General features: G+C 38.7%; 1 protein-coding gene across 1 annotated transcript in view; it reads left to right on the top strand.

The window, feature by feature from the left end:
- The window catches only part of Pappa (pappalysin 1), a 234,280-nt gene that overhangs the window by 71,753 nt on the left and 144,374 nt on the right, over window positions 1-18,153 (top strand). Inside the window, exons 6-7 of the mRNA XM_074051163.1 lie at window positions 612-733; window positions 7,694-8,192. Of these exons, the coding sequence (XP_073907264.1) occupies window positions 612-733; window positions 7,694-8,192 (621 nt within the window). The remainder of the gene's footprint in view (window positions 1-611; window positions 734-7,693; window positions 8,193-18,153) is intronic.

Here is an 18,153-nt window from a genome sequence, read left to right as displayed (position 1 = left end):
CTGTTATGGCCAAAGGGAGACTGAATCCAAATACACCAAACAGTAGGAAAAGCCACTATAATATTCCACTTCTGGTTCTGGTCCCACTGAGGGATTGGCTCACCCCTTGGAAAGCTGCTAAAATGAGTTAGATGGCATAGTAAAGAAACTGCTTTTGACTGTTAAATTAAGCAATGACTCATCCATCCCCAGAATGTCAGGTCTGGAAGGTTCCTCAAGCATCATCTTACCCAGAACACTCATTTTCTGATGGAGAAGCCATGTCTTCTTCATATTTAATGCCTATGGCATGGGATGATGCCTGGCTCATAGTGGGAAATGTTGTTACTGGAGTCATTTTTAAGGACAAAATAAGGCAAAAGATTTTCTCACAACCCCAAAGCAAATTCTCAGTGAAGCTTTTCATTTGAGATAAAATTTAAATTATTGTAGGGACCTGGGAAATAAGAGGAATTTCACATGCAGTCATTTTTCAGAAGCCTTGACATATGTAGGCAGAAAGGGGTGTAACATAGACTGTCATCCACCCTGCCACCTTTGGCCCAGTCCCATCAGTTACTCATTCATCTGTTCCTAAGTCGGTGCATTTTCCTCTTTCCTTGGCCTCCTAGAGAATTGGGATCAGCATGTGACCTTTGCCTGGAAGGGAAAATCCTGGTGCAATATGCTTTCAATGCCTCCTCCCCAATGCCCTGTGGCCCATCAGGACACTGGAGCCCTCGGGAAGCAGAAGGTAAGTCAAACTTCTGGAAGCTCATTACAGGTGGAGTGCGCAGAGAATAACTCTTTCAACACATATGGAATTTTATGATTTCAATGGTCTTTTCTCTATAGCATCTTATTTGATCTTAAGATCAACTTTCAAGGCCAATATTCATGCACTCATTCTTTCAACAAATATTTTTATGCACTTGTAACTATCCTAAGTATGCTATCCCCATTTTACATATGGCAAAATGAAGGAACCAAGATATAATTAGAGTCAAAGAATACACACCTAATAAAGAAATGGTTATGTGGTTATATAATTTCTAGAACCCTGGCTGCCTGTGATTGTAAAGAAGGCATTAGTCAACTTTGATTCTCTGTAAACTACTTTTAATACTACACAAGGCATTCTATCATTTGTCACAATGATTATTTTTAATTTCTCTGATGGGAGGATCTATTTACCTGCAAGACACTTGAGGGAAGTACCTCCTGATTGCCACTGTCCAGAGTTTCACCCGTGATCAAACCCTGACCTACTTGAAGGGGTGCCTCGCAGTCTTCTCAAGTGCCAATGGCTGTACTTTCTTATAACATCATTGTTTTATATAGAAAACAGCTGCTGTATATTCTACAGAAACGAAGAGAACACCTTTTGCCAAATGCTGGTTATTGTACTCTGTCACTTGTCCCTAAAGACAGGCTGGCACAGAACACGTGCCTTCTTCTCCACATTCTATCTCCCTATCCTTGGCCCTAGGAAACTTACACCTAGACCCTGGACTCACCCAGTCTCTCTTAGCAAGAGCTCTAGCATAGGTCACTCAAGCAAACAGTCACTGGATGGGGACACTATCACACTAGTTCACCAGTGGAGCAGAATCCATCTCCTCATGAAGCATCAGTGAGAAATTCTCCTCTGTCCTCTATATTTTTAGAAGGAGAGTTGAAAAGATTAAGCCAGAGATAGACTAAAGTAAGGGAGAGAGATCAGAGAGGAAAGTGAAGTTGAAAAATGATGGCAGTGTATTTTATTCTCTAAAGTAGCTTAAAATAAAAATGAGAGTTAAACTAGGAAACTCTAAACAAATCCATCTGGAATGTAAAGCAAGGAGGATGTCTGGGAGAAACCCTCAGCTCAGCCTCACAGAATCACAGTCTGTCAGACTTGAAAGTGATGACTGGGGTCATCCAGCTCTAATCCCCACCCAATGGAGGAATCCCCTCTATGCACTTCCTCATTGAGGCTCTCTGGCACCCTGTCCTAGCTCCATCTGTCAGAAATTTCTTTTTGGAATTTGCAATCATAACGTCTCCACCCAAGTTGAACCCATACTAGGATCTCACAAAAGAAGCTGTGTGTGTCTGACATATGACAATACCTTGTATGCTTGCATGGAGTGAACCTGTTCTCACCTGTGACTACCACGGGGACTATATGCTGGGCATGATCCTGGGTGCATGCACAATGCTACACTGACCATCTGTCGGGGGAGTCAGATAAGGTAATGGGCAACTGCCATTCAGTGTGGAGAGGACTATGTTAAGAGAACTAGGGTGCTAAGGGAGGAAGTGGATTTCCCCAGAGCTGAAGACACAGGTTTCCCATGAGTGTCACAAAGTATATTTGAGAATGTGAAAGAAGTCTGATACATTTAGAATGGTAGTTTTCTAAGTGTGGTTCAGAGGCTTATGGGGTTCCTGAAGGGTTTATCAAGGAGTACTCAAAAGTTATTTTTATGGTATTACTATGACATCATTTGCCTTTTCCACTTTGATTCTCTTCAGAGAGTACAGTTGAGTTTTCTACATATGATCATATATGATGTTATTAGTGTTTTGACAGCTAATAGAACACACACCATGTATTTTTTAGTGTTAGCATGTCTTAGTTTTTATTTACAATGTGCTAATATAAACTATATAAGTAAAAACTCCTCAATAATCTTATACATGTTTAAATGGATTTATAGCATAAAAAGCCTGGTGGGGGGTGGAAGAAGTAGACAAGTGAGATGAATAATGACCAGGTGAGGATGAGTTTGAATTCACACTGAGAGCAGTGACAAGACACCACGTGTCTTGGTGGGGAGTACGTATGTAGTAAGATATGTGTTATAATGATTGCTTGAGCTGCTCTGTAAGGAAGAGATTAGGGGAGTACAGTCTTGGAGAAAAGGGAGCAGCTAGTGGATATCACCAAGATCTAAGTGAGGAATGGTAGTGTCCTGGGTGAGGTCTTTGGCAGTGAGAATAGAGGAGATATATATATATATATATATATATATATATATATATATATATATATGGTAGAATTATTGAGGGTCACCCTAAGATTTCTCTTCATAAAATCAGAGAATGTCACTTGTTTGAGTGATATAATTTCTAGATATCTCCCCATACCTTCATGAAAACCTACTGTCAGTCAATGAAATCTGTTCCTTGTTTGTCCCTGACCCTCTTAAAGTATGGCATACAATACAGAGTTTAAATGTAATTACTGGCCCATGGCTCCCTGAGCTGACTCCTGCTTCCAAGGAAACCCTGTTGCCCTGGGTTTTCCTTTTATGTAAATTTAGTACATGCAGGGCAGGAAGACACTTCTTTTTTTAGAGCATCCTATTACAGGCTCTGTGATCCATTTGGCTCAGACCCTTTTAATATCCTTGAAGAAATAAACTTTTCCATGGGCCAAACTCTGCAATTTATTTCTCAACTCATTTTCATCCTATTTATCTTTGTGTGTTTAAGTTTTTGGACTTCCCAAACTAACAGAAAACTCCCAAATTCATGAGTAATACCAGACATATCTGTGGGGCTGAGGAAAGAGTAGGGGAGGAGGAGAATGAGGAGAACTGGATCTTGCTCCCAGCCCTTCTGTCAACATATTCTGTGCTGTTGAGTGAGTTCCCTAACTTCTCGCAAAGTGGTATCTATCCACATAATGGACAATTGAACTATAATGTCCTTTCTAACCCTAATAGTTCATAGAGCTGTAAGTTCATTTTTAAGCTCCATATTAACAAGATAAAAGATTCTTTATTTAATAAATATTTATTGGACATTCTCTATAGTCCATTAACTTCATTCCAAAGAAGGTAAATAAAGTCATAGGATTTTGCCTTTGTTCACAGACAGTGGCTATAATATGATCTCTGGAGCAAAAACTGTATTTCATAGATAAGTATTTCCTGAGGTATTTATTCTGTTGTGTTTATAGCCCAAAAATTAGATAGCTGAATCTGACTGATACAACTTCCATTTATGATCACTATGTAAGCATATGAATCATTCCAAGAATTAGGTTTTCCATGAGAGATTAATACATGGTACTAGCTCTTTTCATTTTTCTCTTATTTGTGTGAATAGGTTCTCCATTTTTCTTTCCAGAATATTGCAGGTGTGCTGAACTATGCATCTGGAAAAAAGCTTAGCATCAAAGCTTTATAATGATATTTATGCCAATAGCTGTAGTGTACATACACACAGACTTATAAAGTATGTGTAAATATATTTCTACACAAATCTATGGCCTTATTTATAGTGGACAGTTTATATAAACATGGAACTTTTCATTTAGCTACCATTTATATAAAAGGATATGTATTAATAATAAAGTAATGGGACCTTTGCAGTTCTTTCTTGCTTGTTCCTTTTTTCTTTCTCTTTTTTCTCCTTCTCTTCTTTCCCTCCTTCCTTCCACTGTTTGTTTCCTTTTCATAGCCTCTCTCCCTGCCTCACAACCACACATCCAGTCTTCCAGATGTGTCCATTTCCCTCCTTAAGAAGTCTGACCCATGATTTCTCTTTATTCCTTTGTCCAAACCATAGGTGTGTAGTGTCTGAATTAGTGCAAGAGTCTCCTAACTGACTTACAAGACTAGAAGCTCCATAAAGGCAGAGAGCATTTCTGAAACCTGTTCCCAGGACTAATCTAACTCAGCATACAGTCCTGATGTTAAATAATTTTTCTTTGAATAATTTTATTTTCTGTCAATGGATGGATGAGTAGACAGATGGATGGATAGATAGATGGATGAATGGATGGATAGATGGAGGTTATCTGCATCATCAAACAGTGGTTTTCCCAAAAGACAAATCTTATGTCACTCATCTGCTTAAAAATTTCTCAATTGTTCCTCATTAATCTCAATGTAAATTTCACCTTTCTTAATGTGAGATACAATGTGCATTCTACTTAGCTTATCAGCCTCAGCACTTGCTGCTGTCTTCTTCTATTCAAAACCATAGTCATCTCAACCTGTGTTCTCAACTGTTCTCTTTGCATGGAGTACCTCCTCCTATCAAATTTGCCTTATTAGTTCCTTTTTCCTTTTCAGGACAGAGCTAACATATTTTTCAGCATCTATTAAAGATCTCGTTCCACTTGCATTTTACAATTGCCTTGTGAGATAGATGACGTTACAGTAGGTAACACAATGAGAAGCTGAATAGTTGACATTTTAACCCAACTTTCATTGCTTCAAAGTCTGGCACACTGCCTGGACCAACAGTATCACATAATATTCTACTCCCCACCAGGGAATTGCTTAACCATCTGAGGCTCAGTTTCCTCTTCTGTAAAATGAGTTTCATAAGGTCTGCCTCATAGACTTACTGCCAGAATGAAAACTGCTGAGGCATGTAATGTGCTTGGCACAATGCCTACAAATGGGGGATGGTCAGTTTATGAAGCCTGGTATTATGAAAGGGATTGCTGCTTAGTGATGAGTTGGACTTCATGATCCTTAAGGCTCTTTCATGCATCTAGCAGTCTTTCTCTAATGACCAGATAAGTACAAGCTTTGCTAGGTTTTCTACTCCCATTTACCTAATATGAGCATAATGACCAGACTCACCTTCCTGTCCTTTGGAAAGCATTTGGTCCCTCTGTTGATTAACAAGAAACCAGAGAGAAAGGATGAGCCAAACAAATTTGTCATCTTTGCTCTCCTGTGGCTTCCCACAACTGACAGTCATTTTCTTCAAGGAAGGGAAAAAGATCACTTTATCCCTTGCCAATTCCAGGAGAAAACCCATGGAGTGAGTGAAATGTTCACTTGGCACCTATCTTCAGGCTGTAGGCTCTAATGTTCCATACTGTAACTACTTTTGTAAACTGCATATTTACAAGAGAGAGGGTTCTTCATTTAACAAAGATCAGTTGAGTATCTGCTATGTGCAATATGTACAGACCAGGCATTGTAGTAAGCAAAGACCAGGTGACACTGAGTGAAGTAGACTTATAAAACAGACTCAAAAATGCCATCTATCTTACAGGAGTTTGCTGACAATCAGATGAGTCAGGTAGTGACTAGGAAATGTGCTTCATATGCTGTAAAATGTTGCCTCTGATAATGTTTACTGAATGAATAAGTGATACATGTGATCCCATGGTCCACAGAGATAAGAGAGCCAGAAATGTGGTGGGATGGAGAATAGATAAGAAGAAGGGAGTCTCACCTGTGCTTTTCTCTTAAGGGTTGCTTTTAGCCAGCAGTTTCTGTGAGGAATGGATGAAGCTAGTCAAGAAAGGGTAGGGGGAATCTTGCAGTTGCATCCATCTCTTCTTGGTCTGATGTGCTTATGTAAAAAATCTTTGTGCATTTTCTTTGCCCCTTTTTCTTCTCTTTTCCTCTTCTCCATCTCTACTTGATAACTTCTTTCTTTTCCCTTGTGTGTGTGGACAAAGACAAGGAAGCCTTCCCTGGAATAGCTTTTCTACACTGAATGGCTTTCCAGTGTTCGTATTGTGATGATTCCTGTGACCCTGTAACATTACCACAAAGTATTTTTTTCAAACAAAGATTGACTTTTCCCTTTTGTTTTAGAACTGCCAACACACACACACACACACACACACACACACAAAACCACTAACACTAAAGAAAAAGAGAGAATATATCTATTAGGACAATTTGAGTTTCCTCCATCCTACCCTTTCCAGTGATCTGTATCTCTTATTAGACTCCTTTAAGCAAATTAGAACCAATCGCCACATTGAGTCCTGACTACTTTTCTCAGAAGTACAAGGGAGGGCTCCTGAGGGTCTAGATGTGACCTCAGCAGAGAAGAATTCAAAAGTCTCTGCAGGCTGAGAACAGTTGGGATGGGAGGCATCCTTTCCCTGGGGAAAGAGTAGCAAAATCCCTCCTTCCTTCCTCCCTCCCTCATTCACTCCCCCCGTCTGAGTCAGACTGGACAGATCTCAGTGAAGTTCAGTGGTATGGAATGAGCTCATGTAGGGAAGGGGAGGAGGAAAGATAAGATGGCTCCAGAGCTGACTTCGGGCTCCATCATTCATGGTTCAGTTTCCTCCCAGGCCCTCAGTCCAAGGAGTGGATGCTACCCTTGTTTACCACTTCTTTTCTGGGTGTTTTCTGCACTTATGTCAGTCCAAGCATGTTGTACTAAAGGTAATTACACAACAGAGATTCTAATTTATATCACCAACCCCTGAATCCAACAAGAAGAAGAACAAAATTTAGGAATTTCAAAATGAAACAAAACTGGGTTCTAATACTGGCCATTACACTTTTATGTGTATAGTCTTGTTCAAGTCACTATATATTTCTGAACCTGGGTTTGTTTACTTCTAGAATGAGTCCTTGCAGGAATTATACAAGTTTATGGGACATAGAGTGTACTCAGCAATTACGTGTCATATCTTTCTATGCTAGGCAGCAAAGCCTACCAGTAGTAGGTTAGTAAGGAAAGTTTGGGCAGATTCAATAGTAAAATTTGAATGTAATTTTTAATCAAATATCTGGTGACTTGTCGGAGATGTGATTTGCGGAGGAGGGGCGAATGAGCCAACTGCTCTATATAAAGTAGATTTACCATGACACTGAGAATACTCTCTTTCCTTTTCCTTTATCTCTGTCTAACTTCTCATCAGACCAACATCTTCTGGGGTCCCCAAGAAACTCAGAGGACAAGAATAAGACTCTCCTCAGAAACTCATTTGCTCCTCTCATCTCCATAGGTCATCCAGATGTTGAACAGCCTTGTAAATCCAGTGTCCGTACCTGGAGCCCAAATTCAGCCGTCAACCCGCATACAGTCCCTCCAGCCTGCCCTGAGCCACAAGGCTGCTACCTCGAGCTGGAATTCCACTATCCTTCAGTCCCGGAGTCTTTGACTGTCTGGGTGACCTTTGTTTCCAGCGACTGGGACTCCAGTGGAGCTGTCAATGATATCAAACTGCTGACTGTCAGTGGAAAGAACATTTCCCTGGGCCCTCAGAATGTCTTCTGTGATGTCCCACTGACCATCAGACTTCGGGATGTGCGTGAGGAGGTTTATGGTATCCAAATCTACACTCTGGATGAACACCTGGAGATTGATGCAGCCATGCTGACCTCTATTACAGACAGTCCACTCTGCCTACAGTGTAAGTCTCTGCAGTATAAAGTCGTCCGTGACCCTCCTCTCCAGGTAGATGTGGCCTTGCTCCTACACTTCAATAGAAGATTCGTGGACACGTAAGTACACTCTTCCACCAGGGAATTGGTTAAGGGAGTGGGCTGTAAAGCAATGTGAGGGGAGTTGGAAAGGCTGGGTTTGGAAGGAAAAGGCTCATCATAGCCATACTCATTCTAGGGATGTACCTCAATGTTTAGTGTAGAATTGCATTAATAAGGCAGAGTTGATGTAGTGGGAAGGTGATGGGAGAGGCTTGGATTTGGTGATACCTCTGATGTGTGGCTCTAATCTTCCTTACCTCTCTGAAACTTAGTCTTCCCAACAGTAAATGAAGGAGTTAGGATGTGAATAGCAATGAGAAAGTCATTTGTTACTAATGAAAGGGGAAGAACTAAAGCTGGCTAATTATTTCCTTTCTATATTAAGTTGAAGCAAATTTGGGCATTCTGATTGCTTTTCCAGTGGATAAAAAGGGGATGAAGTTATAGAAAATTGGCTGGGAATTGGTCACACTCCTGGGCATTTATATGAAAATTTTGCTGGATGGTGAACATGTCTAGTTACATTCCTTGTTTTTGTCGTAGTTCTTGGGGTAGAAAAGAGGTTCAGATCACTTTGATCACTAGGTCTCTTTGCAACCCTAAGGCTCCATAATTATTTGGGGAGTGCTCCTTGCTTTTACGTTAGGTAGTGCTTATTGTTAATATTCACTTCTAAAGCCATTTTTCCTTTACTTCTTCTAAAATGTCTTTAGGGTTTATATTTTATGTGGAAGGCACTCTATGATGAAATCATCAGTGATTTTCCTCTGTGTTAGTCAGCTTTCTGTCATTGTGACAAAAATATCTGAGATAAATTGACTTAGAGGAGCAAAGGTTTGCTTTGTCTCATAGTTTCAGAGGCTTCATAGTTTCTTGACCCTACTGCTATTGGCCTATCCTGAGGCAGAACCTTATGGCAGGAATAGCATGGCAGAGGAGAGGTGCTCACCTCCTGAGGACCAGGCAGCAAAGAGAGCTTACTTTCCTAACAGTCCATTTCTGAAAGCCCAGTAAGCTATAAATCCATAAACGGACCAATCCATACATGAGATCAATGCCCTCATGATCCAGTCACCTCCCAAAGGCCCCACTTCTTCACACAGCTATTTTAGGGTCCAAATCTTCAACACATGAGCTTTTGTGGGGCATTTAGGATACGATCATGTCTACCTGACAATGGACTAAAGTCTGCATTTCTTCATATTTCATCCTCTCTGTGACCATGCCCTGTTATCACTATCATTTTACAAGGAAGTAAACTAGGGCTTAGAGATGTGAAGGCAGTTAACTAAGACCACATAGTTAGAAAATAGTGAGACCAGGATGAGAATTCCATTCAAAACTCCTAAGCTGGTGTACTCAATTTGTGTTGTCAATTTCTCCTCTGTATGATAAAAATGTTGAAGTCTATGTTTCTGTAAGGCTTTTGTGGCTCTTTATTTGGTTCTAAGATGATATAAGACACAATCTCTGCTCTACTTGAAATTATTTTTACTAAGCCAATCATTAATGGAAACCAAAATCTGGAAGGAAACTTTTAATCTTTGTAAGAGACAGAACCACTTTCAAACACTTTACCACACTTCCTTTACATGCCAGCAATTAATGTGCACATCTCAAGCAAACCCTTGCCCATTCACTGAATCAGAGATGAGGAACATCTGTTTAAAAACTCAAAGGGAACACTTGGTTTGTGTTTGAGAATGTACTTGAAATTTAAAGGATCATCTTGCCTGAAAATATTCTATAAGTCTGTCTCTTCTATCTCCTCCCTTGTCTGGAGTGGTAAAGTTCTGTAAATATGCATCTACTTAAAATTTCTTTATAAAACAATGGAGGAAAGAAATAATAGATGTCTTAAAACCTTAACTTAAACACAGTTTTCATTTTTTTCCTTGATTTATGAACCTGTGAGAGCTGACATGGGTTGATAAGTGTGGAATGGTAGAAATTAAACACAAGCAGGAGCACCTGAATTCTGTTCTCAGCTAAGTCATTAACTTGATCTGTGATCTTAAGTGAATTTTTTATTCTTTCTGGTCTTTAAACACCTCAGCTACGTAAGAACATTATACTAGAGCAGTGGTTCTCAATCTCAGTTGCCCATTGCAAAACTTTGGATTTTTTTTCATTTCCTGGCTATCCTCCTTCATCCTTACTGTCCTCTTTCCAAATATTGATTTGACTAATAAGAGTAAAGCTTGGCCATCAGGAGTTGTAAAATCTTACCAAGTTATTATAATGTGCAGTTTAATTTCAGATCTACTACACTAAAACAGGTTCTTAAAGTGTGGCTTCAGACCAGCAGCCTCAATATCACTTAGGAACTTAGAAAGGCCAAATTCTCAGGCCCTAGCCCAACCTACTGAATCAGAAATTCTGTGTGCAGGGCCTCTCCAGGTGATTCTGATGCTGGTTAAAGTTTAATGGTCACCATGTTCAATGATCTATAAGGCCCAGGATTCTCCAAGTTCTTTTTTACTGTCAAAAATACTCATTCAATTTACAAGTATGTGTTGAAAACATTCTATATGGCAGAGACTATACTGGGAACCAGGAATTATAAGAATGACTCAAACCATTCCCTTTCCTGAAAACACTGAGCTTGAATCTTAAGAACCTTACTCCCTTAGTAAACACTCCAGTTCCTATGCCAGTGCACTTACAAAAATCACCTCCATTCGCACACATTTGCTCTTTCATTTGCTCATCAAAATATTGCTTTATAATCCCTAGTATTTGACAGTTTCAAGGGCTAGACACTGATTGTCTTCTTCTTTGTTTCTCTTGAGTCCCAAGCTGTTTATTGTAGACCTGGGTTGGGCTGATCTGGACTTTCTTGACCTGAATGTTCTCTGAGTCTCTGTACAAGTGGAAAACACATCATTTCAAGTCAGCCTACTATTTTAATTCCTTTATCTCTTGGTAATTTGAGTTCTGAACCCCACCACAAATACCTCTTTGTCTGCATGTATGTGTGTATGTGTGCACCGTGTGTGTGTCCATTTTGCTGCTTTCACATTTTTTTCATATCAAATAAATTGGCTTCTGTACAAGTTCTATATAAAGACTGTAAATACTGTTTTGGAACAAAAAAGAAGAGAGAAAAAATGCTTTCTTTTTCCCCTGACTCAACCCATTACGTGATTCCCTTTGACCTTTGTCTTCATTTTTTTTCTCAACAAAAATATTTATTCTTTCTGTTATCTACACTAGTGTTCCAAGGTATGACATTAATGAAGGGAGAGCTTTCTGTGTTAACCCTATAGAAGTTTCTAGTAGACTGATTACTTTGCCAAGACAAGGAGGAAATGTGGAATGTCTCCGTTTCTCTTAAGCCAAACCCCTCCATTGAATGAGAACTGACACTATCAAAAGTAAAGAGAATCAATACCAGCTTTGCTACTAAATAACTCACCATGTAACATCAAGACACATGACAGCATCTATTTATGCCTCAGTTTCCATATCTGTAAAATGAGGTGCCAACACATTGAACTCTTCTATGTGAATAGATCCAGAGAAAGTGTTTTAGATGGCAAGCAATGTGTATACTTTTCTGTAGCAAAAAGGTGTCAGCAGGGACTGTCTATAATAATTGGTCCCCAAAGAACACTCCCTTGCTCTGGCTTCCCTACTAAAATGTGTAATCTGTGGACAATAGCAATATTAGTGACAACCATCTACTATTTACTGTTTTAAGTTTCTTATATGCAGTTGTGAAACAGGTGAGAAAGTTGAAGTTGAAAGTGATTTATCCTATCTCATATAGCTAATAATGGCATAATGAAATTTAAAGCCCAAATCTAATTCCAAATTCCGCCTTCCTAACCACTACACAATACTACCTCCTACTGCAGTATTCTGAAGACAGAATTTTCATGCTGAGAAATACATCCAATCTGTTCAAATTTCTCAATGCAGCAGGAAGAAGCCAAGATTTCAAGTCAAAATCCATCAGCCCAAAATCAGCTCCTGTGATGACCTTTGGGGCCCAGGAGTGAACATTACACAGCCAGTTGTTTATGCCTCTGACTGGGAAAAAGGAGCATGGGAGCTTCTGTTTCTCAACTTTGCTGTTGAAGTTCTTTGAACACTGTGTTTGTTAGATTGCATGGTTTCTTCGGGTTTCTCTAAAAAGTGAAGAATCTGGAAAATTTTAGATAAATAAATAGATAGATAGATAAAGTAAAATATAAATCAAACCAGGAACAGTGAATAGCAGCTCACTCTCTTTATTCATGCATTCATCATCTAGGGGCCATGCATTGTGTAAGAAAATGGTGATCCAGTGGTATCACTATCTCATCGTGCTCACACTCTGTGGGGAAAAGAGAGTTGATGGGTACATAGTGTGAATATAATCCATTGTGTTCTGATGGAAGAAACAGAGTCAGAGCCTTCTATCTCAGACTTGAGAAAATTGAGATCCAAGCTTAGAACTAGAATATAACTTCTGCAGGTACTGAACTTTTTACCTGTTTGTTTGCTGATGCATTCCAAACACCTAGCACAAACTAGGCACTCAGTAAACATTTTTTAATAGCTCTGGAATGGAGGATGGGAAGGGATTTAGCATTCACAGAGAATTAGAGAAGCTAAAGTTTTCCTAAACATATATTCCAGCAGCACCTACCAAGGGCTTCATGTAGATAATCTCGATTTAATCACAGTATCATTAATTAGGTGGTCTGATCCTCAGATTATAGACAAGGCCTGGAAACTCAGAGATCAGACAGGAATAGTAGAGTTTACACAGCCATTGGGCTAAACTAATCCCTTAATTTTTCATTCTCTAATTTAACTAGTATGTTTTATTACATCCTTTTTTAGTACCTGTTTCTTCTTAGTATCATTGATTTAGAACTAGAAACATTCTTAAAAGTCCTCTCTCCCAACTGGCTTATTTGAATATCCCAATGTATTTTCCTATTAATCCTTCTCTCACATTTGGATATATTAAGCTGTTAGCATGACCTCTATTTTATCTCACCTCTTTGGCATTCTCAGTGTAATTCTTAGAGGAAACAGCCTAAGGAAAGGACATATTCATAGTATCTGAGTAGACACTCTTCTGATTCTGAGTTCAAATTGTATAAGTCAGATCCAAACTCTTTTCCTCAGAACCCACATCAGTCAGTAACTTCATTCATCAATTTATTTGTTCAGCAAATATTTGTTGTTTCTCTCCTGAACCCAACTGCTTTCTAGCCACTAGGGATGCAGTAATAAACAGAATAGAAAAAAGGTCCTTGCTTTCATTGATTCTTAAAATGTAGTTGGGGAACACAAAAAAGAAACATGGTATTTATATAATAGTGACCCAGTTGTATAGAATCGATATGTGATGCCATATTAAGCCTAAAGGATCTAGAAAATTTAGCCTAAATCAAGGTCAGCTGAAGGCACAGGTGGCTCCTGAATGCTGTTTCTATGAATCTCAAGCTGAGTCACTATTTAATTTTTTTTCTAAACCCATTACTTTTTATGGCTCTTACTGTTTATCCCCCAGCCATCCATTTTTTGTTCAGTCATCAACCAAATAGTGAAAATCCAATATAATCATATCCAATAATACTTGTTTCATTTAATGAATACTATAAGTGTCTATTCCATGCCATGCATTGGGATTAGGCATATAGCTCTGATAAATACAAATTCAATCTCGGGCTTCAAGAGCACAGTTTAAAATGGGGGGAGGACAGATAAGGAATCAGATAATGATATTGATGGAGCAAAACTGCTGTGGTGTAAGGAGAACAGAGGGGCCTTGGGAAAGCACAGGAAGGGTGCTAATTTAGCTTAAGGAGGTAAGGAAGGCTTCCTGGAGGAAGTGGTGTCTAAACAGAACTAAAAGAGGTGCAGTGGTTGATCACTGAAGACTTTTGCCACAGTTTGGATGGTGGTGACCAAGTGGATGCTCAGTAAATGTCAATAGATGGACAAATAAATAAATGAATGAACTCACGCTATAGATCAGAAAAGAAGTGCATGGTGAATCACATCAAATGCAGAGCTTTGAGGTGGAAATGAAGTAATTTGAGTTATCTCTCCACTTTAGCTCTTACATCTACTTCTTTTTTAATGGCCATGTAGTATTCCGTAGATTGAATATGCTTTAGGTTATTTATCCAGATCCTTAATGATGGGTATTTGGGTTATTTCACACATTTTTTTTCTATTATAAATACAAATAAATAATATTTTCTAGTCTTTTTCTATTTTCTCTTCTATTTTTAACACAAATGCTACAGTGAGCACTCTTGTGCAAAATTCCATTTGAGTACTTCTCTCAAGTCAATAGTGAGAAATGGAATTTCTGGGTCATTTGCTCTGGGCCTTTTCCATTTTCATAGACAACCATGTTGTTGTAACAGGGCAACTTGCTTGTATACCACCAGCTGTTTGGAGCTTGACCTGCAGTTCCACATTGTCACTGCTCACTAGGTGACACTGTAAAAGAGCTTTGTTTTGCCCATGTGCTGAATAAAATCTTACTCCTCAATGACATTCTTCTTATGAGATCTTGATTGAGCATCTTTTCAATACTGCCTGAATAGTCACATTTCCTGATCTAAGACTCGTCTTCTAGTATCACAAAGATCATTCTAATCTTCAGTTCTTCACTCCTCTATTTTCCCATCTGTAAAACTGAAATTTTAGTGTCTACACTCCTGAATGTTCACCATTGCTATTAGGATCCAGGATGAAATAAGGAGTCAGAAGAGGTTATTCTGAGTCATCACATATGCGTTGATATATTTATCAAATCCTACTTTAGTGCACTCCCTGTACTGGGAACCAGGCCATGTTCTGAAGATAAAAGGTAGCAAAACCAATCTGGTTTCTACCCTCAGTAGAGCCTAAATTTAGTCACAGGGTTAACCACACTTACAAGTACTAGTATTAATCATAGCGTCTGCTAGTAGCACTGCTAACATCACTACTACCCATAACGGTCACATAGCATACACCTCATATATGTCTAGTATTTTTTAATAAGCCAACAAATAAGGTATAGGTATTTAACATATCTCATTTTTAGGTGGGGAAACTGAGACTCAAAGTGGTAATGTCAGTCATTTAAGGGCTCAAAGTTAATAGCTGTTAGAACCAAGTTTTATATCTATTTGGCTGACAGCCTCCACCTCCTCCCCCAACAATCACCATGAACCTGTCAAGCTATAGAGCATATGCTTTGGCAACTGGCAAAGGACAAGGTAGTATCCTGATGGATGGAGAAAGTGGGTGTTAAAACTAGTTTTTCTTGTTTCCAATAGCAATAGAATAAACACACAAAAAAAGAGGAGAAAGCAAATTTTTTCTTTTTTTTTTTTTTTGAACATTTAAGCAGATGAGGAGGAGGGAGCTTCAGGAGTGTGGACGTTGTCAGACCAACATAGTTTCCAGCAACCTGTTGCTAAAATGCATGATTCTGACTGGACCCCTTCCTGAGCAAGGCCTTCTCCCACGCCTGCCTGACATGGTTTTGCCTGTATTCAGAGATCCTACCCACCAGGGTAGAGGAGCAGCATCAATAGTAAAGATGTTTCTTCTCTAAGTCTAGAATGAATACCACTGTTCTTAACTCAAGCCAGCTTGGTGGGCACAGTCTCACTCTATTTCTGGAAGCTGGGCATCATCCACTTGGCTTATCAGTGTTAGGCCAAGTACCTCTCAGAATGAAATATGTCTTCTGGGAATATTACGAAAAGCAAAAGGGGTTAGCACAATCAAAGGATCTCCAGGATAAGCAATAGAAGTGCTGATATCTCCAGGTACCTTTTTTGACAATGCAAAAAGTCCTGTTTGATGCGATCACCTAAAAATCACTTATCCAGATTTCTGTGGTCATTCTCATGCCTTTTTCTTTTGTTTTTGTTTTGTTTTGTTTTGTTTTGTTTTTGAATTCAGAGCACGGCACTTGCTAAGTAGATACTCTACCCCTTGAGTTACATGTCCAGTCCATTTGGTTAGCCTTTGAAGTGAGTGTGTTCTATAACTAGGAAAACAGACTCACAGAAGTTAAGCAATGGGCCAAAGGCTCTGTTTATAATTTATTCTTTTTCCTCATTCATTCGTTCACTCAACCACTCATTGAATAAGGAGTGATTACTGCATGAAAATTTCTATGATGGCACTATAATTCTGAATAGTATATGATTGTTAAGAAGTTGATGTTCATGTAAAGGAGTTTGGATTTATTCACTTCAAAATAAAGGGTCTAAACCAGTCATATCTGTTATTATAATATTTCTCTGCATGCTTTGTGCAGAAAGGATTGAAAAAGCATGAGAGAGTCTAGTTAAATATTATTGTTAACAAAGCAGAAATTATAGTTATTTTTATAGAGGAGTGTACAAACCTGAGGTATGTTTTGCTGATAGAAAAAACACGTCTTGGTGATGCACTGAATGTGAGAGATACCAGAAGGAGCTGATTGGTGACTCGTAAGATCCTAGTTTGAGTATCAGGAATGAGAAAAGTGTCATTTCCTAAAATAGAGGGAGGGACAGATTGTCATTTGCCATTTGGTTGAGGAGTGAGGTAGAACAAAAGTTCAGTCTTAGACAAATCATATTGGAGATGCTCAAAAGTTTTATAGGAAAGATAGCATCTGGGGGTGGACTGGGGATGTTAAATGTACAAAACTTGATCCAGAACTAGTAACACAGAGCCCATTTCTACTCACACTACTCTGAGCTACATCATACAAAGTAAATTTAATCCTGTCCCATTGCCATAAAATCACCATTTCATCCAACATGTTATGTATCGCACTTTTCTTTCAGCAAATCATTAAGGACAACATAACCTTTTTATTCTTGATGCTGTCTATAACCTCCTGAGACTAAGACTAATTTTTAAGTTAAATAAGCAAGCAAATAGTCAGACAAGTACATAGGTAAATAAATCCATAAATAACAAAAGTAATATGCTGTATAGAAAATTGTGTATGGTTAATGTAACTCTTGCTGGTTCGGCATGATTTTAAAAGACTGAGAAGATTTTTCAAATGTATGTTTGAATGAATTATCAAAAATGTACTAATATCATCTCTGTATAATGATATCCTAATGGTCCCAAGAGATAGATATTTTCCTCATTTTTTAGATGCTCAGAGGAAGTGTACAACTCCTCCCTAAATGCTCCACTGGAAAAATGATGGGTTTGACTCTGAGTTAGCATATACTATAATACACATGGAATAATGACATCCATAATTTATTGGCTATGTATCAAACACTCTTAAATATTTTATCTCATTTAATCCTTTCAAAAGGATTTTTATTATCAGTTCCACTTCACAGCTGAAGAAACAGATATTTACAGACATTAAGAACATCTTCCAACAAGTTTGAAGTGATATTTTTAACCACTACCACCTTATGCTTCTTACAACAAACATGCATGAATAAACTCCGTAGAAAGAAACTTATTTCAAGCAGAATGACTTGTTAGAACTGAGATGATCCTCCTCAGGGGAGCCTAGACATTCAAGTCAAGTTTTTAAAAGAGCAGAGTTATAGATTGATGAGAAAATGAATGTTATTATCTTGGGAGAGGGGTTGATGGGACTCAACAGACCTGCTACACCATATTGCTAGAGCAAAAGTATCTATACCTGTGAGCAGGGGGAAGAGGGAAATAGAGGAATTGTAGTATTCCAAATATTTCTATAGATCAATAGCTTTGTGGCATATTAATAGAGGTTCTCAGGGGGAACAAAGAAGTCTGTGTGTTTTCAGGGAATTCTAGCTTCAATACTGTTAAGAGAACCTCTTCTGCAAAAGTTTCCAGAACATGCTACTGTTTGTTGTGAATCTCTCAAACGTTGTCAGAATGCTTTACACAGTCTTTTCTGACATTAGCTTAAAAAGAATATGAACCCTCTTTTCTGGCCTCATGTACCAGAACTGGCATTCCTGAGGAAGCTCCTTTGGAAAACAATGATTTAGTGAAATCAGGAGGCAATGAG

Source organism: Castor canadensis, chromosome 13 (genome assembly GCF_047511655.1).
Source record: "Castor canadensis chromosome 13, mCasCan1.hap1v2, whole genome shotgun sequence".
In the NCBI taxonomy this organism is placed as follows: domain Eukaryota; kingdom Metazoa; phylum Chordata; class Mammalia; order Rodentia; family Castoridae; genus Castor; species Castor canadensis.
Note: the sequence above shows the minus strand (reverse complement) of the source record. Positions and strands in the feature narration are given on the sequence as shown.